The 27071-nt window shown below is 47.5% G+C and overlaps 1 protein-coding gene across 1 annotated transcript in view; it reads right to left on the bottom strand.

The window, feature by feature from the left end:
- Positions 1–288: 288 nt before the first annotated feature.
- The window catches only part of LOC130706629 (NUT family member 2G-like), a 49800-nt gene continuing 23017 nt past the window's right edge, over positions 289–27071 (bottom strand). Inside the window, exons 2-8 of the mRNA XM_057539323.1 lie at positions 5562–6275; positions 4481–4609; positions 3278–3434; positions 3056–3081; positions 2521–2803; positions 1985–2101; positions 289–1463 (exon numbers count right to left, since the gene is read on the bottom strand). Coding sequence (XP_057395306.1) covers positions 669–1463; positions 1985–2101; positions 2521–2803; positions 3056–3081; positions 3278–3434; positions 4481–4609; positions 5562–6247 — 2193 coding nt within the window. The 5' untranslated portion in view covers positions 6248–6275 and the 3' untranslated portion in view covers positions 289–668. The remainder of the gene's footprint in view (positions 1464–1984; positions 2102–2520; positions 2804–3055; positions 3082–3277; positions 3435–4480; positions 4610–5561; positions 6276–27071) is intronic.

The following is a 27071-nucleotide window of genomic DNA, read 5'->3' as shown; positions in this document are numbered from 1 at the left end:
TCCTGTCCCCATGGCCAAGACTTTTCCTCTCTGGTCAGGCCACCCACACAGGAAACCCTGGATGAGCGGAGGGTCACCCCAGCGCCATCGTCTGGCCACTTCAGGGAAGCAGAGAGAAGCTCCATAAAGACAAGGGCTGTCTCCAGGCTCCGTCCTAGAAACTGGTTAGTGTCCAGAGGGCTGAGAGGCACAAAAGCAGCTCTCCCTCCCCAGACGGTTCAGGGATGCAGAAGATGCTACAGATGCCCCAGAAGGCCCCTAGCCAAGCAGGTTTTAGAGAAGGGGATGATGAGGGGGTCCCTGGGGAAAGTGAGAGCTGTGCGTTCCCAGGGGCAGCCTGAGGAGTCCTTGTCTATGTGGAGGAAAGGTTTGGCCACCTGTAGATCCATAGCTCCTGTGACCTCCCTCACCCTTCCTTCCTCTCAGGATCGCTCTCTGTGGAGCAGCTCCACACGAACAAGATAACAGTGGCCTGAGAGCATTTCCCACCAAAACTATCTTTATTCACAATTTTCATACATCACTCCAAAGGTCCTGCCCACACCCACCTCCCCCACCTCCCTAACCCCCCACAATCCCAGGATCAGCTCTGGGGTGAGGAGGAGCCCCTAGGCTCCCCTGGGGGCCGCCCTGGGGGGCTCGCCCTGGAGGGCCGGCCCGGCTGTTCCCTACTGGCTGCAGCGCTTCCTCTTCCTGTTCCTCCTCTTCCCTATGACAAACGGGTCACGCTTCCTCTTTCCCGGCTGTGAGGGGCGAGCCAGCCCCAGAGCCAAGGCTGGCCTCGCAGAGACCCCGTGGGCAGCCCCGGGGATGGGCAGCTTCTCAGCAGCGGCTGGGCGCCCACCCAGAGCCCGCTTCCTCGACTTGGGAGCGGCTGGTGGAGCTGGGCTGAGGCCCCTTCTCTGAGGGGAGGGGGCCTGGGGAGCACTCTGGGCCCCCCAACCTCCAGGGGAGGCCAGGCCTGAAGCAGGGGCAGGACTCTGGGACAGCCGGCAAGGCGGCAGGCTGGGCAGAGAGGCCAAGAGGGAGGCCAGGCTGGGGAACGCCTCCTCGTCCTCACTGGCCGCGTCCCTGGGCCCTCGGGCCTCCCGAACAGGAGACGCCTCTCTGAGAAGAGACGCATCCCTGCGTCCCAGTCGAGGGCCAGTGCGTCTTTGACCCTGGGGAGAGGAGGGCCGCCCGGCCCGGGATGGAGAGACCTCCTGACGTCCTCGAGAGGGAACAAAGACTTTGGGCCCGAACGGGCCAGTGTCTGCTCGGTTGGGCCTATGAAGAGCCTCAAAATCAATCTCTGGTGGGCAGGCTTCATCACTGACCCCTCGATGGCGGTCTTGGTCGTGCCTCTGGGCACCTTGGCCAGCGTGGGACTCAGAAGGACTTGAGCCCATTCCGGGTGCACTGTGGCTCGGGGCTGCCGGCCCACCCTCGTCCTCTTTCAAGGCCAGGAGTCGTTTCTGCACCAGCTGGTAGGAGGGAGGAGGACAGTGACGGCTCCACGCACACGTGTGAGAGGAGGAGCACTGGGCAGTGGGACAATGGCCCTGGGGGGGAGGAGGGGACGGGTGACCCCAGGACTAGACTCCAAATACAGACACGGTGGCATTCCTGCCATCCTCCTGCACCTTATTCCCAGCTGTGTGTCCTTCCCTCCGCTCCCGGCTCCCCATCCTCTCCTTCCTATCACCCTGCGCTGCACCCACCCCAGAGAGGGCCCTTCCCCATGCCAGGCCTCCGAGGCAGGGAAGGCACGGACAGAGCCATGTGGGCCTCCTGCTCTGGGGCCCTACCTCTCCCCTGCTCACTGGGGTCCCTCCGTGCCCTGGTCTTCCTGGGTGTCCCTTGTCGCCCCTGTTCTACCTGCGATCCCTCCCTCCTCTGGCTCCCCGGGGTCACCTGGTTTCCCCTGTCCCCTGGATCACCTGGGGTCCCCCCTCCCCTGGAGTCCCCTGGCTCCCTAAGTGTCCCTCTCCCTCCCCTGGCTCACTTCTTCAGGGGTGAGTGCTTCCTCCTGCTTCAGCTCCTCAGCAAGGGCCGAGAGATCCAGCTGTGGGTCTGGGGAAGACAATTCTGCCGGGACTCGAGGGTGAATGACTGCCTCCACCTCGGACAGAAAGAAGAGGCTGTGAGCATCCTTGGCCAGGAGTGGCCTGTGACACAAGAAGACCAGGAGGGAAAGTGAAAAGCAGAGACCCACCCCCACTCTCCTCCACAAGGCGGGGATGGTCAGCACACACACACACACACACACACACACACACACACACACACACAGACAAACATGCACATACACAGTCACACACAAAAGAGCACATATACAGATGCACATACACAGACACACAAAGGCATACACACAGACACAAACATATACACACATACACCTGCGTAAACCTCCCCTAACACCAGGCTCAGGAACAAGGAGCTGAGCTTAAGTCCCATCGGCCTGAGCAGAACCCAGATCTTGGGTGCTGAGAGTTCCATGCCCTGGCATCTTGTAGACCCCAGGCTCCAGGCCCAGCCTACCTTGGTGACAGAGTGTTCCCGGGAACGCAGCTCGTCAGTGTAGCTCAAGAGACACGGGTCCAAGTAGGTGTCGTCGTCTTCCTGCTTCCGCTCATTTCCGTCCTTTCCACATTCTTCATCTGACTTGCCTGGGGCTGAGTGGACGGGCCCCACCAGCGCCTCCATCCTGTCCACATCCTCCCTCACAGCCTCAGGGGGAATCTCCTTGGGCGCCTTGGGCTCCGGGTTCCCCTGGGATCTGTGTGGCTTCGGGTGCGAGGGCTGGGCCCTGCGGCCGGACATCCTGGGAACACAGGCTGAGGCAGAGCAGGAGGAAGGGAAGGAAGGTGAGGGACTCCCGGTCCACCTCCTGACCACCGAGCGCACGTTGGTGAGGGCATTGTTTGGGGGACGTTGATGTGGGTGTGGGAGGGGTCAGGACCATCTGAAGCCTCATGCACAGTTGGAGAGGGGAGGTTAGGGGGTCATCTCAGAGGGTCACAAGTAAGGAAGTGGGGAACCTCCAATTTTCTAGGGGTCTCCCCATCAAGCCCACTTCTTCGGCAGACTTAGTGTGGGGTCCTTTGACAGGGAGGTGTGAGAGGAGTTATAAAACTGACCAAGTCAATACCCCGTAGTGACAAAGGGCAGCTGAGACCCCATCCCCCCAACCCCCCGCCTCGGTGGCTGTTTTGGTTGAAAGACCAATGCCCCTGTCTTGAAAGAAAAGGATCCACATGGGGACGGTGGCCAACCCTAGGCCCCTGTTACCTGTGCCTTCAGCTCCAGTGGGAACCTGGGTGCCTGGCTGAAGGCCCACTTTCGGGGCTGGGGGCCCCCGAGGATCCAGCTTCGGTGGGGCTGGAGGAGGCAGGTCCTGCATCCACTGCAAATTCTGAATGTGCATCTCCTCCTCGGCCGCAAATTCCATGAACCTGGGGGGTGACGGAGACACAGGCCACCCTGAGAAAAAGGCCTGGGTTCTGGAGCCCCACAAAGGCAGCCAAGAATGAGGCAGTGGGAGAGGACGTGCCTTGGGGCCGTCAGGGCCCTGTGAGGTGCTGTCCACAGCAGAGAGCTGCTCCTGGAAGCGATAACAAGATCTGGGACCCTTCCTGCCTCACCAGCACTGGAGGGCATTCAACAGCATAGACCCAGGTCGCTGAATTGAACCAGGTCAACGGGACACATGGCTGACCCAGGGGGCACCCTCCTCATGCCCCCGTCCCCATCCAGAACCACATGAAGGGCTGACAGCCAGAGGCTGGAACAGGCATGTGTTCCCCACAGGGGTCCTTGCCCGAATCCAGGACCCTGGGCTAGGACTGAGCCTCCTGGAACATAGACCTGGAGACAGGGCCCAGGAGAGGCTGGACGATGTGGATGCTGAGCTTAGAGGAGAGGCCTTCCCTTCCTGTGAGAGGCGCTCGTTTGTTTGCTTTTGTTTCTTAAACCAAGGGGATTACCATGGAGCAAACACTGGAAGGGCCGGAGACCCTTGGGCCGACGACAGCTGGCTTCCCCAGCCTCTTCAGGGATGCCAGGGTACCCACTCAGGGCACTTTTCATGAGGAGAGGTGGTCCCAAATCTATGTTAGTGGCCGCCAACCACCCACCACTAAGGAAGCAGCAGGCTGGCGGGTGGAGCTCTTTCCCCGGCCCAGCCCATATGGCCGGAGCTGGACCCCTACTGGACTCACAGCTTCACCCTGCCCCGTCCTGAGACCTTCATGTCAAGGTAAGGGTAGGTCAAAATCAGGGGAGGGCAGAGCTCCTGGTGGAGGAAGGACAGAAGTCTCAAACTCTCCAGGTGAAGGAGGGGTTTCTGGGGGACAGTAGGGCCCCTGGGCTGCGGGGACCCTGTGCTGGGTGACAGCCCTTCTCCTCTGTCCTCTCTGATGAGCACCCCCACGGCCAGATCCTGCCCTCACCCACTCGCCTCACCCTCCACGCAGCCCCTGGGCCCAGGACGCTGACTCACTTTTGCGCCGTCTCGTAGTAGATCATCCGGTCAAGGTTGCTCCTGCGCCGCCATTCCTGCACGGCCCTCCGCAGTCCCTCCTCCAGCGGCATGGTGGGATTCAGGTGGGCCAGGGATCGAAGCACTGGGCTGTAAGCCCTCGGGGTCAGTCTCCGGGACCAGCCCAGCCCCCACCTGCCTGACCCCACCCGCCAATGTACCCACACATCACTCAACCCAGCATGACTGAGCAACAGGAGGGTGAGAGGCAGGTGTCTGGGAGGGTAAAGACAAGCCTTCCCGGCCACTGCTGTCACCGCCTCACACTCACTCAAGGATGACCATCCACTCCCAGGCTAGAGCTGGGACATTGTGCCTTGGGGAGCTCTTTTCCTCCTCAAGGCTGCATTTTCATCATAAAAATCACTATCATCAATGAGGCGTGGCATGTGCCAAGCAATCTGCTAACACTTCATAGATTAGCCCAAGGCGTCTTCTGCACAGTCCTCTGAGTGAAGTGTAATTGTCCCCTTTTTACGAGGGACCGGAGGTTTAGGATGGAAATGCCTGCCAGGCTCACAACTCTAGTGGGAGAGAGCCCACGCCCTTAGGAGAGCTCTACCATCACCCTGTTCCTAGTGGAATTCTCCACAACGAAGTGGAGGCATGCATAAAGCGCTCTCCTGGGCCCCGCGCTCCTCCCCCTCCTCTGAAGTGCCCTCCCCCGGCCACGTGCACGCAAGTCCTGTATGAAGGAGACGGCACCACAGGAGAGGGCGGCATCCACTCCTTGGCTCCTCACCTTACACCACGGCCCTCTCTGACTGCAAGTCTTCAGTCCGTATTACCATGAGAATCATGGAAGAGCAAGCTGGCCAGACTCACAGGGTGGTGGGGCCAGTTGAGATAGGGCACACGTCAGTCCTGATGTCACGGACTGGCAGGCCCACCCATGTGACCGACAGTGTGCCTTCTCATAGCACGGACATCGCCCTCACACCTTCCTTCCAGTATCCCTAGAAACCTAACGTGCGAGTCCATCCCCAGTTCCTCTTCATCTAAAAGCTCCCATAAGCTCAGCACCCTCTGAGCGTTCACTCACATGAGAAAGCAGGAAAAAGCTTCTGCATCAGGACTCAGGCAAAAGTGTCTCCGGGCCAGGGGCTTGACGTGCTGCCAACGTAGGAAGTTACTGTACTCGCTCTTGGTGTTAGAGGAGCCATCCTGCGAGGCGTTGGACTGGTTGGTGGCCAGGCGGCCCTCCCTGGAAGTGCCATGTGGCCATGGCCCAGGGTTCACTGGGCGAATGATAGGGGCCGGCTGGGCAGCTGGTGGTGGAGCTTGAGGAGGAAAGCCTGGGGTCCAGCCTCCCTTGCCAGCCTGACTAACTCCAACAGCTGAAGCAGTCACAACGGTCCCCATCACAGGGGTTGCTATGAATACGGGTGCAGGACATGCGGCACTCCTGCTGAGGGCCCCTGGAGCGCTCCAGGTGAGGGGGGCCTGAGTAACGACAAAGGTCTGAGTCTGGGGGGCCTCCACTGTCCTCCCTTGTGACCTGACTTGGACAGTGAGGTTGCAAGCCCCAGGGGCACTGGGGCCACGGCCACCATTAGCCACCATAGGCGTCCTGGGGAAAGCTGGCAGCAGCAGGCTGCTGCCAGGAGGGAATGCTGGGGTGATGGGACGTGGCAGGTGCTGCTGCCAGGGTGGCCGGTGCTGGGCGCCAGGAATGGGTGGAGGGAAGGGCCCTGCCGTGAAAGTAGACAAGGAGGCACCGGCGTTCATGGTCACATCCGTTCCCAGCACTGGAATGCTGTTGAGGCAAAGGAAAGGAGTGAATGGAGGAGGAGAATGGGCAAGTGGGACTGAGGCTTTCTGTGGCATCAGAGTGTTAATCTCCACAGGTGAGGGACACTTGGACAAGGGAAACTGTGCAGCGTGCAAATGTCTTCAAGTGATTTTCATGCCCTGACCTCCAGTTGAGAATTATTCCACTGGTGACCCCGCGCCCATCCACCAAGGTCCCTGACCCCTGTCTGCCGAGAAGAAATCGCCTCAGCAAGCACTGACTTGGAGAGCCTCCCTAAGGCACCCCCTGGCACCTAAGCCTCACAGGCTGTCTCCCAAGATCTGGAACTGTGTGGACATCCGCTCTGTGAGAAATGCCCCTCGGCCGGCGTACTAGCAGGTAGGGACCTTCTCCAAGGTAAGTTCTAGGCACCCAAAAGCCCTTTGTGGAAAGGTATTGTGTAAAATATTAGGGCCCCACCTCCTCCTCAGTCCTCCTTTTCCTGATGCTCAGTAGAAATCCCCTCTTTCTTTCCTAGCCTCACAAAACAAAACAAAATGCTGGAAAATAGCTCTCTAATGGAATCCTGATACAAACCCATAACACTGGCCCAGAATGCACCTGCATCTCAGAACAACCCACAGCAGACACGTAACATGGGCCAGGTCCTGCCACCCCCTCCCCAGTGCCCAGAGTCACTGTCCTCACTCAGGAGTTCTGTTCCTAGGAGGCGGGGGTGGGGGGAGTGGTGTGTGAGAAGTAGGCGCGTGTCCCTTAGATTCTGTCATTTCACAGCCAGTGATGGCTGCAGAGGATTAAACAAGGGCCAGGGAATTGTCATGTTACATTGGTCATGGGAGTACAGGCTGCCTGTGGTCCTTCCCCCTCCAGCTCCCAATAACGGAAAGACAATCTGAGAAGCAGGCAGAAGCCAGTTGCCATGGCGATCAAGTTGTCTGGATCACATCCCTGTTCAGGAGAACAAGGTACACACCACGGTGCACCTAATTAACCAGAACAGGTGTCATAGGACGTTTAATAAGAACACAGAAGATCGTCTTCCTGCCCCTGGGCTACACTCCTTCCCCCTTTAAAAGAGGAAGCAGCCTTCACAGACATTCCACCCGAAACAACCCCACTCCACATCTGTCCCCTGTCCATGAAGGAGTGACAGGAAATATGAACAAACTCTTCCTCTCAAGGCAGCCTGAGGGTCCACCATGAGATACTGGACGAGATGAAGCAGGTCTGAAGTACTGCGATTCCACAAAAGGAAGAACAATTCAGAGCAACTCAGGAACCTGAGCCCTCTCTTGGCTGAAGTTACACGTTGCCCATCCCCTGTTGAATCCAAAGCAACAGTTGCCTGAACTGAGAAGTGAGCTCTGGGCTGGGAGGAGTGGACGAGGTGTGGGCTGCGGCAGTTAGAGTAACCTCCTGCCTAGCTCTCGGAGAGGACACTTCACTGCAGGTGTGGCCACACACAGCCCCACTGAATAGTTTTCTCACCAAGACCATCTCTCCCCACGGCCCCCTTAGATACAGTACGCTCCTGTTCAAATCCCTTAGAAAGGTACGGTGAGGCAAGCTTCAGGTGCCTCAGGAACACAAGACAGGTCTAGGCTTTCCTCATGACCCTCCCTGTGTCACCACCAGGACATCACACACATCCTTACACACACGTTTCAAAGTGGCTTGTCTCCCTTCTAGAAAGAATCAACCTGCCTGCTGCCATCCTTTCTCCATAGCCAGGGCAATTCCTCTTGATCCACCTCCAATGACCCCTCCTCCCCAGTGCAGTCTCAGGTTTCTTCAGGCTCCCCAGTCTCCCCAGGTGAAATGTCCTCGTGTGTCCAGTGCTCTCTTCTCCCTCTACTTCAGTCCAACTGTGTGCCCACCGTGAAGTGTCACGTGTGAACCCGAAGGATGGGAGGGATGGCAGGGTCTCTGAGAAGACACCCCCAGCCTATATAGGCTTACCTCCTTCTGAAGCCATCCTGCAGGCTTGGGCACGGACTACTGCTGCCTGGTAGCCTCAATGAGAAAAGTCAAGACCAGGACCCAGAGAGCGACCTGCTTCAACAGACGCTCAGGATCCAACTGAAGGAGGGGCAGCTTTGAGTCATAACAGTAGAATGTGGCTGAAACGTTCTGCAGTGGGGGAGGGGCAGAGGGCACGTGGGTCTGGGTAGGGTGGGGGTGGGGAGACATTCCACGAGGGCTCTGGCAGGTAGGCAAGAACCGGAAGTTCCTTCCACCTCACACAGTGGCAACACAATTGGCATGTGCCTCTTTACGCAGTTTATAGATTGTTTTTTTGATTCACGGCACCGAGGTTGGACTTGACGGTCCCTTCCTTTCACTTCTTTTTCCATCAACCTAGTTTTGTGTCCCTCAACACACTCTGCTTCCTACCTGGCTCTTGACTTACTTCAACAGAGACTAGACTTTCTGAACAAAATTCAGAACTGTTAGTCTGATAAACACTTGGGTATTTATGGCCACATGGAACTGAGTATTTGAAATTAGGATTGTCTCAGCAGATCCAGTGTCTTTGACTGCTGTATGTACATCACTCCCAAGGGAGTGGTCCTTGTGCTCCAACCAACATCCAGCAGGACCAGCCTTACTAATGACCCTTTGTGCTGGAAAGCCCCCGTCCATCAAAAAACCGTCATGCAGCCCCCAGGTCCAAGACCAGAATTCACTAAATGTCTTTCTCATAGTATTCCATGGTTGTAAAAGATTTAGTTTTGTACCTTTTAAATGATTTTAGTATAATATTTTAAGCGAGCAACACCTTCTCATGGTTCAAAATTAAATTGTGCAAAATGGAATATGCAGTGGCGAGTCCTCCTCCCACCTCTTTCCCCTGTCAACCCAATCCTCTTTCCCGGAGGAAACCAGTGTTATCTCTTTCACTAAAATCTTCCCAGAGATACGTCATGCAACTAAAAACGAAGGCAACCTGTTTTCCGTTTTTAAAATGCCTTCATTTTTTTTCTAGATGAAAATTCATATATGTTCCAATATATCTGAGGATATTTTCAATGATTGTCTTTGTACGGGTATCGTGGCTCCTCTGTTTCTGCACTAGATTCCTAGAACAAGACTTTCTAGTCTCTTAAATTTCAACGCACCTGAAAGAATAGGGTGGCTCGATCTAGTAAAGAAAAGCAACAAATGCCTAACTGAATTTGACTTTTGAATTTCACATAAACCATGAATTCATTTTTAGTACAACTTTGTCCCATGCAACATTTTGGACATAGTTTTACTGCAAATTCTTTCCCTGTTTATCTGAAATTTAGATACAGACTCGAAATCTGTATTTTATCTGGCAACACTACCAAAAAATCAGAACATACTAAGCTATTATCAGCTACTCATCCTTATGACAAAGAGAACTTGGAGTGATGAGACTCAAGTGTGCACCTTGGCTCCAACAGAAAACACAACTGTAAACATACACACACTCTGCAGGCTCTTTGGATGAAATGGATTTGGAAGAGCCATCATATAGCACTGAACATCTTGGCTTAGTAGGGGTAAGGACAGAAGTAAGGAACAAGAAGGCAGAAAGTCTTCTTCTCTTTCCTTATGTTAAAGGGACTAAACATCCTAGAGCCCTGTTTTTTCTAGGTGTTAAAAGTCCACTACCCATGAGATGGATGTGCACCTTGACACAATGCCAAGAGTTTATCCACCAGTGTCCAATCCCCATTCAGACAAGCCCACTTCCATCTAAATCCCAGCCTGCAAGCCCTGCTTACAAGTTTGTTCATTTCCTGTCTGCATTACATACACTTGCTCTTTACCATCTAGGCTCATCGTTGCATATGGCCCCAGCTGCATGGGAATCATGGTAGCATTCCTTTTACAAAACTTGTTTGATTATTATTTTCATATTGAGAATCCATGTCAGTCAGGTAACCACTATCAAAATGATATGAAAGAGTATTCGTGTTTTGTGTCGTGAGAAGAGAGGACTGTTAGGAAACTTGTCAAGGGAGATGAAGGCTGAAAACCTCAGAGGATGGCAACCAAATCTCTTGCGAGACGAGATTCTCTCACTGCTGTAGCTGCAGTAGAACTCCAACTGATTGTGGGGTGTTGGGGAAGGAAACAGAGGTTTAGAAGGACTGTTCCACAGGGTGAAAAAGACTCCTGTTGGTGTTTAAGAAGTTCCTTGCCCCTTGTCAGGAAAAACTGACTCAGAAGAAGATAAGAAGATAAGGTGAGAATATTTCAAGCAACATCATGGTGAAACTTTATATCTAAAGAAACTTTAGACATAAAGTTTCTAAATGAACTTTATATCTAAAGAAACTCCTGTCGGGGACTGAAAAAAATAAACAGTTTGGGAATATCGCTCAGTACTGGAGCTTTTACAATGAAGGAAAACTCATATGATTTTCAACCAATAACTTCATACTAGAGGGATGGTGAGGCAAAATATCGTACCCAGGCACTCGAGAAAGGCAGGCTTCCTTGTTGCTTCCTCCCTTTGTTCAGTCATTCAACCAGTTATTTACAAGATTCTCACTCATAATTCTGATACAGTATTTGAAGGACTCTTCTCAAGGCCACTGATACAAAAATTGCACTGTGCAAAAATTAGCCAGTCCCAATTCTGCAATCACTTTGGTAATACTTCAAAATCCTACACCCCAGGGACAGAGATAATCAAATTAGCCCAAATGTAATTTGGGAAGAGCAGTCACAGAAGGGAGTATCTAAAAGTCCTTTGGATCATGATCTCTGACTATTCCTGCACAGAGGCTGCAGGCAGGCATTGACTACTGAGAAAAAACAACTCTGGACATGCATCACAAGCCTCAGAAGACAGTTCATCTTCCACTCAATCACGAAACATTAAAGAAACGAAGAGATACCATGTTTGTGTCTTGTGGAGTTTTCAAGTCTGTGCACTTGGAGGCGCTTAGTGCTGTTAGATGTGAGGGGTCTTCAAAGGCATCCTGTTGAGTGAGAAATGCTCTAATCTTGCAATTGACCGGAAAGAGGATCTGATGATTGAAGTTTCTTTGGGAAGTATTACAAAGTCAGGTCAGTAAGTTGATCCCGCTACTATTTTTGTTGTTGTTGTTGTTTTTAATGCCAACTGAAAGTCTGCAAGATATTACAAAAAAGGAGGGAGGGAAAGTAAAATTGTTCCCGTACTACCTGCTGTGTTGAAATTGGCCCAGATTGTCCACTCTCTCTCAAAGTTATTTAAAAAAAAAAAAAAAACAAACCGTACAAAGGAAACACCTGTGAATCAACATTTATTGAAAAACCTCCATGTATTAAATACACTGAGAAAAAATATTCTAGTAGAGTAAATGCGTTTGGAAAAACTCTAGGAACGGAGTCAGGAGACAGTATCTTAAGAGTGTTTCCCAGGTCTGAATTCTTTGCTAGAATTGTTCTTTAACGGAAACTTCAGGCTTGCTAGGAAAAAGGACCTACTGTTTTTTGAAAGGCATAAACAAGAACCAAGGAACTGCAGTCCAAAGGGCATGAAAGCACTTGCCCCAATTGGAGGCTACTGTGCTTAGAGCGGAGCTCTCCAGAACTCTTTGTAGCTAAGTGCATGGGTTTCACGTGTGCAATAGAAAAATCACAAGTGCACATCTCACAAGAGCTGGTTTTAAGAAGAGACCAGCACAAAAGTTCCCGGCGGGGAGCGTCGCCAGAGCCGCTCCGCAGCGTGCCCGACACTCCACCTCTCTCCTCTCTGGCAGAGAGCTGCAGGACCAGATGCCCGCGTGCCCCGCGCCTGCACGCCCGCGCACGCCCACTGGGGCGGGGCTCTCGGGCACGCGGACCGCCGTCCTCCCACGGCTCCTGGCGTCTATTGGGGCAGTTGGCTCCGCTCCGGAAGACAGGAGCGCATGCGCGAGCGCGGAGGGTGGGGCCCCAACGGCCGTCCGGCGGGGGCGGGGCCTGTCATGGCGGCCTCGAGAGTCAATTCCAGGAACCCTGAGGTAAGGGGTACGGGGACTTTTCACCCCTCAGGTGTCACCGCTCTGCGCTGTTGTTCACCCTGTGGGTTATTTGTGCCCTTGTCCGTGTAAGGAGACTCCCCACAATGTGGATTCACGCCCCCATAGAGCTCGATTCCCTTGAGGGGTTTACCCCAGGGTTATTGGCACCGCTGGGGAGCCGGCTGCATGAAGGGTTCAGTGATTGCGGGGCCTACAGTGGGGGGTCAATAGTGTGTGTGAGCTATTAAACAGGTGCCCAGGTGCCGTTCTAGGCTGCGCGTTCTGAAGAGTACAAAAGCTAGAGGGACGTTCTTGCGAGTTGAAAACCCTCATCTGGTTCCAAAGGTGTAGCTCAGGTGATTGGAAAATGAGTGAAGAGCGAAGGAACACACTCATGGTTTCACTAGTGTCTTCCTTCTTATCATAAAAACATCAATCACCACTTATGTTCAAACTGCATTCTTTTGTCAGTGATGGGAGCAACTTTGCTGAATGTGGTAATAAACATGTATTTGTAGTCTGATGTCAAACCATGATTGATTTGCAAGCATAGATGGGGTCTGTACATATTTAATTGGTTGGTGGGAATCTGATATGTAGTCAAATGTGTGGGTTGGTTTTGTCTGTGGATGTTTGTGTCTGAAGGGAGGTCATGCCTGTGTTTTTGTGAGAGTGTGTAAGAGTGAGTGTTGTACTTGGAGGGTGTTGAGATGTGACGCAGGCATACTCAAGGAGTTGGTGGTTAGGTGTTTGTAATTAGGTGTTTGGGGAATATGTTTACATGGGTTTTTTTCACCCATGAATTTGGGGATTTATGTGTGTCTAATGGTGGATTTGGAAGGATTCTCTGCATATGCATAAGGGCAATGTCAGGAAAAGTAGTGGTGTATATTACTTTGGGTGTCCAGTCTGTTTATTTTGTATATTTGGGGAATGTAGGATGATCATTTGTGTATTCAGGGCATGTTGTATGGTTCTGGGGTGTTTGTGTGTGTGCATTTTCAGGAGCTGTCTATGTATATTTGGATGTGTAGAGGGCAAGTCTGTGACTGTTTTATGGGACTGGTGGATGTTGTATATGTAGGTACGTTGTGTTTGTATGATTCTGTATTCTGCAAGATGGCAGAGTTAATTCTGTGTGAGAGGTTGGGAATGTGGGGTTATGTATATGCCAGTAGTGTCGTACTGTATGTGTATTTGGAACAAAGGGCATATAGGATGATATTATTGCATATTTGTGGTGTACTGGGTAATTGTGGTTCTATTTGGGACCTGTGGAGAGTTATGTGTTAAATGAGTTTGTGTGTGTATTCAAGGGGCATGGCCACTTGGAGGAATATTTGCTGAGGCTGTGCATTTGTAATTTTCAGTAGGAGCCTCTGAAGCTTATGTATTTTGGGAAGTGAGTATATGTGTATCTGATAAAGAGGTGGGGTTCTATGTTTCTACAGGGAAGTTGGACAATTGCATTTCTATGTATTAGAAATACGTGATATGGGTATTTGTTAGTACTTGCATATGTGTGAGCTGGCTCCTAATAGCTAGGGATAATTTGATACATGGAAGTTGTTTCATAAATGGTTTGCTGGAGACACTTCCATGTATCTTACTTGTGTATTCTAATCTGTGTGTGTGTCCATCATCAGGTTCATGCATTATCAAAGTTTGTTCATAAGGTATGGAGTTGTTAGGAGTATTCAAAGTGTATTTCTTTGGAGAATGCTAGGGTGTTTATACATGTGTTTGGTAGGAGTAAGAGGTGGTCTGTCTATATATTCAGGGTGAGGGTAGAAATATATATATATATATAAACACCCCCACACACATATACAGTTTATATGTTGGGGTAGTGGTGGGGAGCTTGTATTCTGGAGAGGTAGCATAATGTATAGTGTTTGGGAGGGGATCTGTATGTTCAGGGCTTGGGAATATTTGCATGTGTGTGTCCATAGGTGTGTGAGAATTGTGTATGTATATTAGTAAGACTGCAGAGGTTGTTGGTGTTTTTCTGTTTTGAGTGTGTCTGAGCATTTGGGGTGTATACTCATGAGTAGTTTGTGGGTGTGTGTATTTGTGATTTGTGAGTATATCAGGAGGCTTAGAGTCCTCTATGTGTCTATTTCCAAATGTAATGCCTGAAGAATTGAGTGGTGTTGCTTGTATGTGTGTTCTCAGTATTAGTGAGGCGGACTTATATGTACAGTTGACCCTTGAACAACACACGTTTGAACCACACGGGTCCACTTATAGTGGATTTTTTTTCCAGTAAATACTACAGGACGACTACACGATCCATGGATGCAGAACCACTGCATGGAGGGTTGGCGCCCTAACCCCCAAGTGGTTCAAGGGTCAGCTGTATTTGATAAGAATAGGTTATTTGTGGCTGTGTGTGTTTTTGAGTTCCTGGGGCTTCTGGGGTATGTATTCTGGGGGATGTGAGAGTTTAGTTTGTGTGTTTGGAAACCAGTAGACGGTGTAGGTTATGTGTGTGTGCCGGAATCCTGGAGTATATGTATTTTAGGGCTGTGGGATTGCATATGGGTCTTTTTTGGGTTGCACATGAGACAGTTGTGTACTTGGTGAGCCTGTGTGTTTAGGTACTCAGTGTGTACATCTGGATGGCATATTGGTTGCACGTGTTTGTTTTCAGGCCCATGTTGTGTGTGTATATATAGTCGTGAGAGTGGAATGTGAATATTCAGGGTGAGTAAGGTTTTGTCTGTAAAAATTTAGGTAGTAAGAGGTAGTCTGTTTGTGTATTTATTCAGGGTGAGGGTAGAAATGTACGTGTGTGTTCAGGATATATATATATATATATGTATATGTACAAACACATATGTGTATGTGGTATCCTTTTGGTTATATATCTGTGATGGGAGGTGAGGGTTCTACTTGGGGTGTAAGTGGATTGTGTGCACAAATTCATAGGAAAAGGTATGGGATGTGCTGGAACTGGTTCATACTATCCTGGGATAGTCAATGGTGCATATCTCTTCCCAGCTCTGTGTTCAGTGATTTCAGGTGGGTAGCTTGAAACTGGTCATGCTGGGAATATTTATACCACGTAGATAGCATAGGTGAAGTCTTTCCCACCTTTCTAGAAGAGTTTTTTAGCACTTACCAGCACACCACTGATGTGCGTGTTTGGATGTATGTATGTATGAAGCAAGAATATTTGGGCATCGGTGGGTACGCATGGGACACCCATGTGAATTGTGAGTGGGGCATCTGGGGCTATGGGCCCCTGTATATGTGCATTGACCCTGGTAATTGTGAATCATTGCATTGCTCCTATCAGGTTGGTCTGTTCTTTAGGGCCAAAGAATCCCCACAAATGTTGTAGATTCCCAGTAGAAATCATGCAGATGGATACAGGGGTGTCTGTACCTTAGGCAGGTGGACACTCCTTCAGCATTTGTGTGGTCCTAGCATCTGGGTCCCTAGAAGGGGGGGGGCCTGGTGGACAGATGGCCATGCAGAGCAGAACCTTCACAGGTGTGTTGTTGGCGTGACAGGCAGCAGTCAGAAAGTCACGGGGCTTCCTGGATAGGAGGTCAGATGACCAAGGGCTCTCCCAGGAAAATACCCTGAGAATCAGTTGGACAGCTACAGGCGTTACTGGCTCTTCTGGGGCACAGCTGACGTGCAAGGACACCCTCCACATGGGGTCCAGAGCCACGTGTCCCTGAGCCCAACTGCCCCAGGGTGGTGGGAACTGTTGCGTATCAGGCTGGTCAACTGTATCACTAGGTCTCAACCAACCTGTCTCCATGGAAATCTAAGTCCTCAGGGATAGGCAGGACCTCTAGGGATCAGTGAGCTGACAAGGACAGAGGTGAGGAGGCTTTGTCCCTGAGGGAGAGTTGGGGACTGAGACCTGGAGAGCCTAGGGAGTCCCACTCTGAGGAGATATGGCTCTGATGTTCCCAAACCCTTCAGACATGTTCTCTGTTCTTTTCTGAAGGCTCAAGATGCTTCTAGCAGTGGGAAGCTTAGCTCAGTTTCATGTTTCTCTGATAGGATGAACTGACCCTTTTATTCACTATTCCACATCGAGCTGCAAACCCATCAGATGGAACCATGTGATCATTGTGGCCGCCAGCTGACCCCACAGCCACCTTGTGCCTCCCTTGGACCCACCCAGGAATTTCTGAGCCTTCTTTATGGTGAGTCTTGTGGCCTTTTCTCCCTCATTGTGAATCCTCCTGCCAATAAAACATGCTGTGAGTGTTAACAAAAGGAAACCTCAACTAGAATTGGAGTCTGGAAGGCCCGTAGAGGGAGCTCTCATGCCGTGTCACTCATCATCCATGACCCCAACAGGAAGAGGTCATTTAGTGACCCCAAACAGGAAGTGCAACCACTTTACTACCCCAGCTGGAGGAGGGAAGACTTCCTTCCTGGCCAGCAACAAGAAATAGAAAATAGAAATAGCTAATAGAAAATTCCGCAGTTTAGCCAATGAGAAGCCATTGTCACCTGAAGTTTCACTTTCCTCCAGTGAACTTTCATTTTTTCCCTTGATGATGACTTTCTTTCCTTGTCCCAGCCTCTTTACTTTAAAAGCCTTCTGGGACTTCCCTGGTGGTCCAGGGGCTAAGACTCTGCTCTTCCAATGCACGGGGCATGGGTTCGATCCCTGGTCGGGGAACTAAGATTTCCACATGCCGTGTGGCGTGGCCAAAAAACAAAAAGCCTTCCATGTTGTGTAACCCGTTGGAGTATCTCCCTTTCTGTCAGATGAGATGCTGCCTGATTCATGAATCGTTTAATAAAGCCAATTTATTCAAAATTCAAAGTAAATCTTCACATTTACTCGGTTAAATTTTGTTTTTTAATACATTGGTGGCATTCAGAGGTGGCCACTAACAGTTGAATATGTATCCCTCCAGAAATGTTCTGTATCAAAATATGTATGTGCACTTTTCTAAAATCCACTCTTATGATTCCTCCTGCTAACAGGATGATTTTATGATTAAATGCTTATCTTTTTAAAAAGAAAAAGATAAATATATTGGTGGCAGTGATGGGATCTGAAGCAAATTTCTGATAACATTTGGGACAAGGAGAAACAGGTGTAGTGCCCACAACTCCTTTGAGTTCACTGTCTTTCTTGCCATTCCTGAAGGTTGTTGGGAAGCTCCTCTTGGTTTGAGCTCCATTCTCTTTGATTGAGTTTGTGTTCGAAATCTAATTGGCTTTCCTTTACAGGGCAGGTCAGTTTGGCTGGTAGAGGATTCTCCCTGAGGCCAAACCCCTAGCCCTTTCTGATGGAAATTCCCAGGACACAGTAACATCTCTTGGTTATTGCCAGTATATTTTTGAGTGGGAAACCCTAGCCCCTAATTTTGTTCCCTGGATTCCACATTGGGCACTGCTGGCAGTGTAGTCTGCACTTCCCCATCTGTTTGGAATCAGCCCTCAGTTTCCATGCTTGGAACTGTTGGTGGTGGCTATAGTTCTCCATTTTGTTTGGCATCAGTTTGCAGTCCCCATTCCTTGGGATCTGCTGGTTGGATCTTTTTCCTCAGTCCAGGGATCCCTGGGAATTGGTGGTGGTGCATACCAGGCCTTCTTTTGGCCAGGACATAGTGACATCTCTTTGTTACTGCTGATATATTAAGGCGCAGTTCTTTTGTGTGTTCTTTTGGGTTGACAAAGGCTAGCTAAGGAAATGAGATCCTTTATCACCAAAGGGTTGAGAATGCCAGCTTCTGGCACACCTGCTTATTTTATATTTGAGAACTATGGTCCTGGAGGCTGTAGATATTTAGAAAGATGGCAAAATTATACTAATATTGATCTAGAATTACAATGGTCATTGTGGGGAATGTTCCAGTTAGACAAGATTGTTCATTTAAGGAAAACACTAGAGAGCAAGGGTTCCCAAATTGGACAGGGAGAATGAGATACCTGTTTAATTGGTATGTAAAAGTTTACAGAAGGTTTCAAGATTCCAAAATAGCTTCGTTTAGAGACTTAGAACAAAAAGCTAATGAAAAATTGAAGAGACAAGAGGTACCTGAAACAAAAGACCATAGGACGGCTGTGACTGCAGATTTAACTCCTACTGTCCCCCCCTTTCCTTTTTCACCTGAGTACTCTTGTTTTACTCATTTTCTGTCTGAAATACTTTTCTATTCCCAAAGGAATATTTAACAATTGCCACTTAAAGTAAAACTACCTGAGGTTGCAGGTGAGCCCCCTCAGGTGTCCTTTACCCCTTGGTCAAAGATTGAACTGAGAGCTATAGTCAAAGAATTCTCTAAACCTAGGGAGGAACTCCCACCATTTTTTGAAGAATTTAGAGTCACCGTCACGGCCTATGTCCCCAAACTGCTAGATCTTTATCCGCTTGTACACATGTTGGTAGGACTGGGGGAAGCCCCAGAATGGACGCGGGAAGCAAAATGACATAATCCCTAGAATGATATTCAAGATCCTCAACCTAAAAAGGCTTGCAGAATAACAACTAACCTTTTATAAGCTATTCCTAAAATCTTCCCTGCTCACACTTGGTCTATTATTAATTGGCCTAATAATGATTGGCCTGTTATTCACTCATACAAACAAAAGAGGGGTGAATCTGTGGAAGACTTTAGAGCCAGTTTGTAGGCTCTCTTTTTACAGCATTCGGGGTTCCAAGCAATAAAAAGGCCACTCAGCCTACTTTAACTGCCCTCTTTGTAAATGGATTATCTTCTGAGATTAGTGGATTGATAAAAGGGCAGAAAATAGGCTGGGAGGCTGTAGGCCTGACTGAACTCCTGACTATAGCTGAGCATTTTGAAAGGACCTTGGAGCAAGATCACAAACAGAAATCCACCAAGCTCATAGCCTTACAGTTACAACAGCTCTAAGGCAAGAGACACAAAATAACACCTAGGTCTCCCCCATTACAACCTCCTAGGGGTCCATGATCAATTCGATGACCCAAAGTTGACGTTTCATTTGTAATCAGTGAGGACACTGGAAAAAAAGGTGTCCTCAAAGGTCCTATGCAAACTCTTCACAAATGCTCTCATATCTGTATCAAAGGGAGGGCCCCCCCCATGACCCTCTCCCCTAGTTGGCAGAACTCCAGAGGTTCTCTGGTAAACTATTACCAGCAATTACCTTAAACAGCCCAGAGGAAAATAGAATGAAAATTAATGAAAAACTGCCAATTTTTAGCTGATACTGGAGCTATGCTTTCTACTTTAAACCCCACTCTCATAGTTTACTTTGAAATCTACATTAAACCCTAACCCTAACTGTAAACATAATTACCTAACCCTTTAACACCCTATCCCTAGCCCTAACCAGAGCTGTGCTTTCTACTCTAAATCCCACCCTCAAAGAACAACAGGTCCCTCTGAGTCAAGAGGATGTTTCCATAGTGGGAGTACCTAATAAAGTTCAAAGAGAAGTTTTATCTCAACCAAGATTCCTTTTTGCTATGCAATATAGCCCCAGTTAATCTATTCGGTAGAGATCTCTTTTCTAACTTAAAAGGGCCAGTACATTTTGCCTCCAGTGGAGATCTCACCTTAAAGTTTCCTGATCAACCTGAACCTGATTATTTATGTTCCTTACAATCTGTCCTGGACATAAAAAGGAAGTTCAGCACAAGTTCTCTAATTTGATGGAGATGCCTGCAAATTTGGGGGCTACTTCTGACAGTGTTAACATCAGAAGAATAAAAAAATGCCAACCTATAAAGATTCAGATAGATGTAGCTAAACCTCTCCCTAGGTTTCCTCAACAACTATTAAAGCCTGCGGTCATACAAGGTCTCACACCTATTGTAGAAGACTTAATTTCCCGGGAGGTGGTCATTGCTGTACTCGTCCCTGCAGCATGCCAATCTTGCCTGGTTGGAAACCTGGCAGGATGGCGATTTGTCCAGGACTTGGGAGCTGTTAATCAAAATAGTTATTCCCTGTTTTCCTGTTGTTCCAAACCTAGCCACCCTTCTGTCACAAGGTTCAACTGATTCGGAATGGTTTACTGTAGGAGACCTTTGTTCACCTTTCTTCAGCAACCCGGAGACCCAACAGCCAATATCTATATGCCTTTACTTGGAACAGTCAACAATATACCTGAACTTTTATGCCTCAAGGGTTCACTGGGACCCCTTCTTTTTTCTCCCAAGTACTTCACCAAGATTTAAGTACCCTCTAGTTCCCTGAGAAATCCACCTTTTTACCATATGGAGATAACCTCCTGCTGTACTCAGCTACTGTAAAGATTCCATAAGGCATGCATAAAAGATTCCATTTATTTCCTGCAACAGTTAGCTGAGAAAGAACACAAAGGAAAAATTACAATTATCTCTAGACACTGTTCATTACCTAGGACAAAATCTAAGCACTGAAGGAATTCAGCTATGTCCAGAGAGAATTAGGCTGATACAGGAACTTCCTAGACTCACAACTAAGTGCTAGCATTGTGGATTTCTAGGTTTAGTTGGTTATTGCAAGCTCTGGGTTCCAAATTTTTCTCTGTTACCTCTTCCACTCTATGAACTTATTAAAGATTTAGTTCCTGAATCCTTTGCTTGGGAAGATAAACATAAGCAGGCTTTTATAAGGCTAAAACAAGCACTGCAAGAGCTGCCTGCCTTAGGGTTACCCAAATGATCAGGTTCAGGTTGATCCGGAAACTTTAAGGTGAGATCTCCACTGGAGGCAAAATATATTAGCCCTTTTAAGTTAGCAAAGAGATCTCTACCTAACAGATTAACTTTAGGTTATTCAAAACCTTTTACTTGATTTGTGCATGAATGGCATAATCAGGCCCCGCGGAACTATGTGAGCATGGTAGTAAACATAGGCCTTTTGCCTATTATAGCAGGCAACTTGATTCAGTTGCTTATGCCTATCTCAGTTGTCTTAAGGTTATAGCCACAACTGCAAATTTAGTGGAAGCCTTGGCAGATTTGACTCTAGAAAATGAAGTTTATTTGCAAACTCCACACATTGTCCACAGTCTTCTTAACTCTGAATTGGCAACATTTCACTGCAAGTGTCACTAGCTTCACTTCCTGTGAAATCCTGCTTTCACCACCTAATCTTTATCTTAAACTTTACAACGTTCTCCATCCTGCTACACTACTACCTCTGTCTCACAAAGGTGAGGACCATGACTGCAAGGTAACAGTGTCCCATGGGAATTCCCTGGTAGTCCATTGGTTAGGACTCCGAGCTTCCACTGCAGGGAGCGCGGGTTCGATCTCTGGTCGAGGAACTAAGATCCCACAAGCCACGTGGCGCAGCCCAAAACAAAAACAAACACAAAAAACAAACACAAAACAAACAAACAGAAAACAATGTCCCATTTTGTGACACCGTGTCCTGAGTAAAGATGTTACCAAGTCCAAGCTTGCTGTGCTTGCCGCACGACAGGCCAATAAATCGGAGATGAGGTGTTGAGGCAAGGAATATGACTTTATTCGGAAAGCCAGCAGACCGAGAAGATGGCGGACTAAAGTTTCAAAAAACCATCTTATCGGGGTTTGGATGCCAGTTTCTTTTATAGCACAGAGAGGGGGAGGAGATGAGGAGGTAAAGTAAAAGGGCCATAAGTTTTGCGAATATCCCCTGGAATGGCCAGCCTCAGGGAGGGGATGTGTTCATTTCTTCTTAATTGCAGCCATCCACAGGTGGACAGAGTCCGTATGTTTCCCTGAACAAAGGCACTTTGGTTTAACATTCAGGCAGAGGGGCAGGGTTCCCCGAGGCAGGCCATTATGTACAGACAGTATCCTTTTAGTGAACAAAAGCAGCGGAAGGCAAAGGTTAAAGTCAAAGAAACAGATCCAACGTGTAGTCAGATTTGGCTCCTCCCTGTTCCAATTCCCTACTGTCAATGTCCATTCTACAGTCTTGTGGAAAAAGGGGTGACGGCCCTTCTAATTGCTTCGTCAGACGGAACTTTCCGGGAGTGTCCACCATCGGTGCCAGTGTTCCAAACGTTGTTTTTTTTTTTTTTTTGTTCCTCTCTGGAAAGTGTCTCCTTTACACCTGTAGCCTTAAAAAAATATTCTCAGCCTAAAAGTTGAGAGTTATGATCTATTTGACGGGAATTTTGAGAGCTTCAAGCCTGGGAAGCAGCATCTCAAGTTAAGGAATTTGGCAGTTTTCTATGTATGGGAAGATGCAAGAGTCTGGGCTCACTGAAATCATTCATTTGATATGTACCTCAGCTACCCGGGGCCTGTATCCTATATTCTCATATCCTGAGTTTCGTCAGGGCTCACCGGCTCACGTTGGAGGGCTGCAATCGCTAATGACTGATGTGTCAGGCAATATTCCATTTCCCAGATCCTCTCCTCTTGGTCAGGATTTTGACCAATATTTGGGAGACATTTCAGGATCAAATTTTGTCCCACGGTGCTGGGAGGCTCATCCCAGGTCAGGGGAGAATTCTTGATATGCCACTCCAGGTGCTAGTTTTTGGACTAGGCCCTATTGATAATTAAAGATCCTCTGGATCCTCTATCTCATTATGATCCAGGAGACATTTTCCCTTGTTGCTTCCTCCCATACCTAGAATCACACTATTACAATTATTTTACGTTATAAATGTGATCTATTTCCTCAAGATGTTTAGCCATAGAAGTATTGTTGGAGGCCTGGTTACATACTGGGTACTGTAAGAGACACCCATCTTATAAAGTAGACAGGATATAAGTAATGCAGCTAGTAACGTTAACAAAGACACAGTGCAGCAGGGAGACACAAAGAGCAAACAATCTGGAAACAAAGAACAATGATCAGTGTAACTACTTGTAATCCAATTGCAATGGCGAGCGACCAGAGGTACCATAACTGATTTAGTGAGCCATCCGCTGTTTCAGTATACCAGCAGTGCATGCTTAGACATGCACGGCTTAATCTTTGAGACAAGCATTCGCTACTGGCAGGATCAACCAGGTAGAGAGAAAAAGATAAATGTTTCAATTCTGCTTACAAGGGTATAATTTAACAAATTACTGTAAGTCATAATTAGTTTAAGGGGAGGGTTTTGCTTACACCTGGAAAACACAGATTGAAAACAGTCATTTTTCAGATAGAAACCATAAAAATTATAACCATAGTCACCAGTTTACCCAGTCATGTGCAACTAATCGTTTTTGTTAACAGCTTTATGAAGCCATCAGGTTTCCCATTAGAATTCTTCAAGATCTTACCCAGTTCACCTTTATGGTCTGAAACCCAGAAACTTGTATTTATCCAAAGGTCCCTTCTATAAATCTTCTTGAAGAGGAAGCATTTTTGCAAAGGCATCAGAGTGAAACCATAACTGTGTACAATGACGAAAGACTTAAGGCGGCACTTTTTTTTTTTTTTTGGGTGTAATTCAGATTTTATTGCTTATTATGTCATTCCATACAACTTTAGGTAAACACGTTGAGAAAATATACTGGGAGTATTAAACAGATGATGGCAATATTGATGAAAATGTTCAAGTATTTTACATAAGGTAGTTAAGAGGCACCGCTGCCACCGTCACCACCACCCCCCCCCCGAAATTTGTACATTTCGTATAAAAAGAGTAAAAATAGTTCATTGGCATTTAACTAGCATTATTCTTTGTAATCTATGAACCACGATATGCCTGAATAATTTCAGAATCTTCAGAGCAAAACAAAGCATTTTCTTCCACTAGCAGACATAGCAGTTTCAGTTTCTTTCAAAAACAAGCAAACAAATCAGCACAACAAAAACTATACACACAACCCCAAAACAAAAAAGTTGGCATATTCCAGTGGTCCGGAATTTTGACATTTCTATCGCATTAATTCAAGAAATAAAATGTGATTCAGCATTTAAAAATGAGACAAGCTTCTTCACCAGAGTTATACTTACTTTATAATTGAAACGATTTAACTGAAGCCAATGTTAACCCAGCAAAAACCATGGCTATAACTCAAACTGCTCTTTTGATAAAGAAACTTCTTTAAAAGTTAACTATTCTTTAAAAACTCAGACCCGAGCTGCACAGGTGTAATTGAGGAACCGACAACTGACTCTTCCAGAAACCACAGCAGCAGTTCTAAGTGTTTTTGAAGCTGGGGAGTATATTCAGAATCACTGTAAATGGCACATACACATCAGTAACTTCCTGCTAAAACAGCATTTGAAAGACTTCTAGGTCTATTTTTACAAAGATGAGTGGGCTGAGACATACATTTGGCTACTTGAAAAGAAACAAAGAGAAGGCACGTTTAAATCTGATTACGATGCAATTGACAAAGTAACGTGGTTACTGCGGTGACATGCAACACTTTCCGATAATAAAGGGAATTCTGACTGGTCACATTTTACCAGGACATACCAAATTTTAGGAACTCCATATAATCTGTAGAATACCTGTATCATTTGGCATACAATGTAACTTAAGAAGATTTATTGCTTATTTGACAACACTTCCCGTGTAATTCAACATACCAAGTCAACCTAATTAGTTAATATCTCTCTTTGGGATGTTTCAGGGGCCCTTTGAAGCACCCCAAAGTTGGCTAGAGGTCAAAGGAACTTCATTATAATTTGATTTGGGAAGTTTTGTCCGAAAAATAAGAAAAGGGGTTAAAACAGTCAGATAGGATCACATGTCACTGTGAAACAATAGTTATTCAGTTAGCCAAAGTAACAATAAAAGATTTCAAAGGCAAGTACAGAACAATCTCTTAAAAGGCAGAAAAACTTAAACTCTGGTATCAAAGGCAGTCCAAAATCTTAAGAAACCTTGTCTACTTAACAGAGAGAAAAGCGAAATTCAAGTTTTGCACCAGCTTACTTTTAAAATTTATTTACTCAGTTAAACTTATTTTAAACTTAGTCAATCCTGACCACGTACAGAACTCTTTTTTTCAGGGTCCACTTTCCATAAACCTTCTGTCACTTATTTTAGCACAGTTCTGACTTTCAAGTGGTCAAATATCTGGAGAGACTAATTTTAGATAGACCTTCCTAAAAGATAAGTATTTTAAAAAGTTCACCTAAAGCTCTTATTTCATTTGCATTTTCTTTCCTTAAAAGTTTCTTCACATCAGGTTATTTCCTTGCTGACGAATTTGCAATAGATATAACAAGATTTTATTTAGCTTATATTAAACCTAGGCACAATAAAAGTATTATACTTAATGTTGATGACTCTAACAGCATGTCTATATTTATTAGATCAACAAACGACCGTTAGTACCAGGTCTGAATTAATACTAAATATTTCCCAGTTCACATGAACCTGAAGCTCATTTAGCTCAATTTCTCTTGTATTTAGAATAGTTTGGTTTGTAAGTGCTCACTTTTCTTTAAGCCAATTAAATAGAGCTCATCCACAAATCAACCTCAGCAATGTTATCCAAAGACAAAGACACATACAAGGACACAAACATACAGAGACGTCATAGTTGTCACTTCCAAATTTCAGCAGGGAGTCAGGTACAGCTATGTGAAACCCATCAGTTTACAAAAAGGTTGGATTCAAATTAGGTTTCTGACAGATGGAAAAAAATCAAACTCACTTGTCTAGATGGCTGAATTTTTACAGAAAAGACACTTAGGTTTTTTATTTATCCTTGATAAGTCAATTTCTAAATTACTTTACCCTCTTTTCAAAAGATGCATTTTAAAAAGATGGCAGAGATGAGGGTTCCTGAGAAGACCAGAAAGGACGTTTGCATCTCAAAGATACAGGCAAGTTTTTCCTAGGATGACTTTGTTTCCCCTTTGTTTAATATTTACAAGCCTCTTAAGATAAACAGGGAGGGGTTGGGGAGTGGTATCTATTGGAGAGTCAATCAACTCGTTCCCCACTGTCAAAGTTCCCTGGGGCTCCTGTGGGGAAATTGGAATCGGACGCCTCAAGTCCAAGGGCGTCGCCTGGCCTCTCATAGGTTATCAGCACAAGGGAAATTGCCCTGCTGTGGAAGTGGCTCCCGGTCCAAGTTGGGTGGCCTGTGGAGTCTTAGATGGTGATACTAAATCCGGCTCCTGTGCTCTGGGCGTTAACACAGAAACTTCTATTTGACCCCCGTGGGTAGGGGAAACAGGAGGTGGTGAATATGATGGCGGCATGGGGGGAGGGTGGGCAGTTGGAACAACTGCCGGTGCAGCTTGCTGTTTTGCAAAACACTTGTAACTGTGAGATCCTATAAAAGTTGAGTGAGCCATTCAGGGGCTACCGCCCTTCTGATCCTATATTTTGGGTCCGCACCCTATTACAATAATATATCATGTGTTTCTTAGTCATAGGCTCAGGGCTATGTTTCACCCACTTATCTAATATAGGCCCCAAAGGGCTCTCCTTCAGGGTAGATGGAGTATTTCCCGTTTTGTACACCAAAACGCAAAAGACGCAAGCAAACTCTGGCATCAGTGCACACCAAACCAAGACCAAAACCAACGAACCAGTTCCCAAATCGGTTCTGAGGGGGTGTAGTGGTGTAGAGAGCAGCCGTCTGGTCCAGAAGCCCACAGGCAGCTAGGAGGAGCTGTGTTAGTGCAAAGGCTCCGGGACACACAGTCCATTCTCAGCCCAGAAGGAACAGCCAGGGGGAACCAGTGGGAGGGCTTGACTAACTGACCTTTGTGCCTGCTATAAAGCTTATTGTTTAGCTCTTCGCCAGTAAAATATGGAGGGTTTGTACGTGGCTGCATAAATGGGTCTACGAAGGATGGACAAGTGTGGTATTTGTTGCCTGCGAAGTGTGAAGAGACCTAAGCAAGACGAGTTGGGCTTGCTATAGTGTGTTGGGGGGCTGAATAGTTAACAGCTGAGGTTTAGCTGCAAGAGGAATTTCCTGGCTTTTAGAGGATCAGTTAATGCCCAGAAATGTAATAGT

This window comes from Balaenoptera acutorostrata, unplaced genomic scaffold (assembly GCF_949987535.1).
Source record: "Balaenoptera acutorostrata unplaced genomic scaffold, mBalAcu1.1 scaffold_1211, whole genome shotgun sequence".
NCBI classification, from domain to species: Eukaryota; Metazoa; Chordata; class Mammalia; order Artiodactyla; family Balaenopteridae; genus Balaenoptera; species Balaenoptera acutorostrata.
This window is presented reverse-complemented; position numbering and strand designations above follow the sequence as displayed.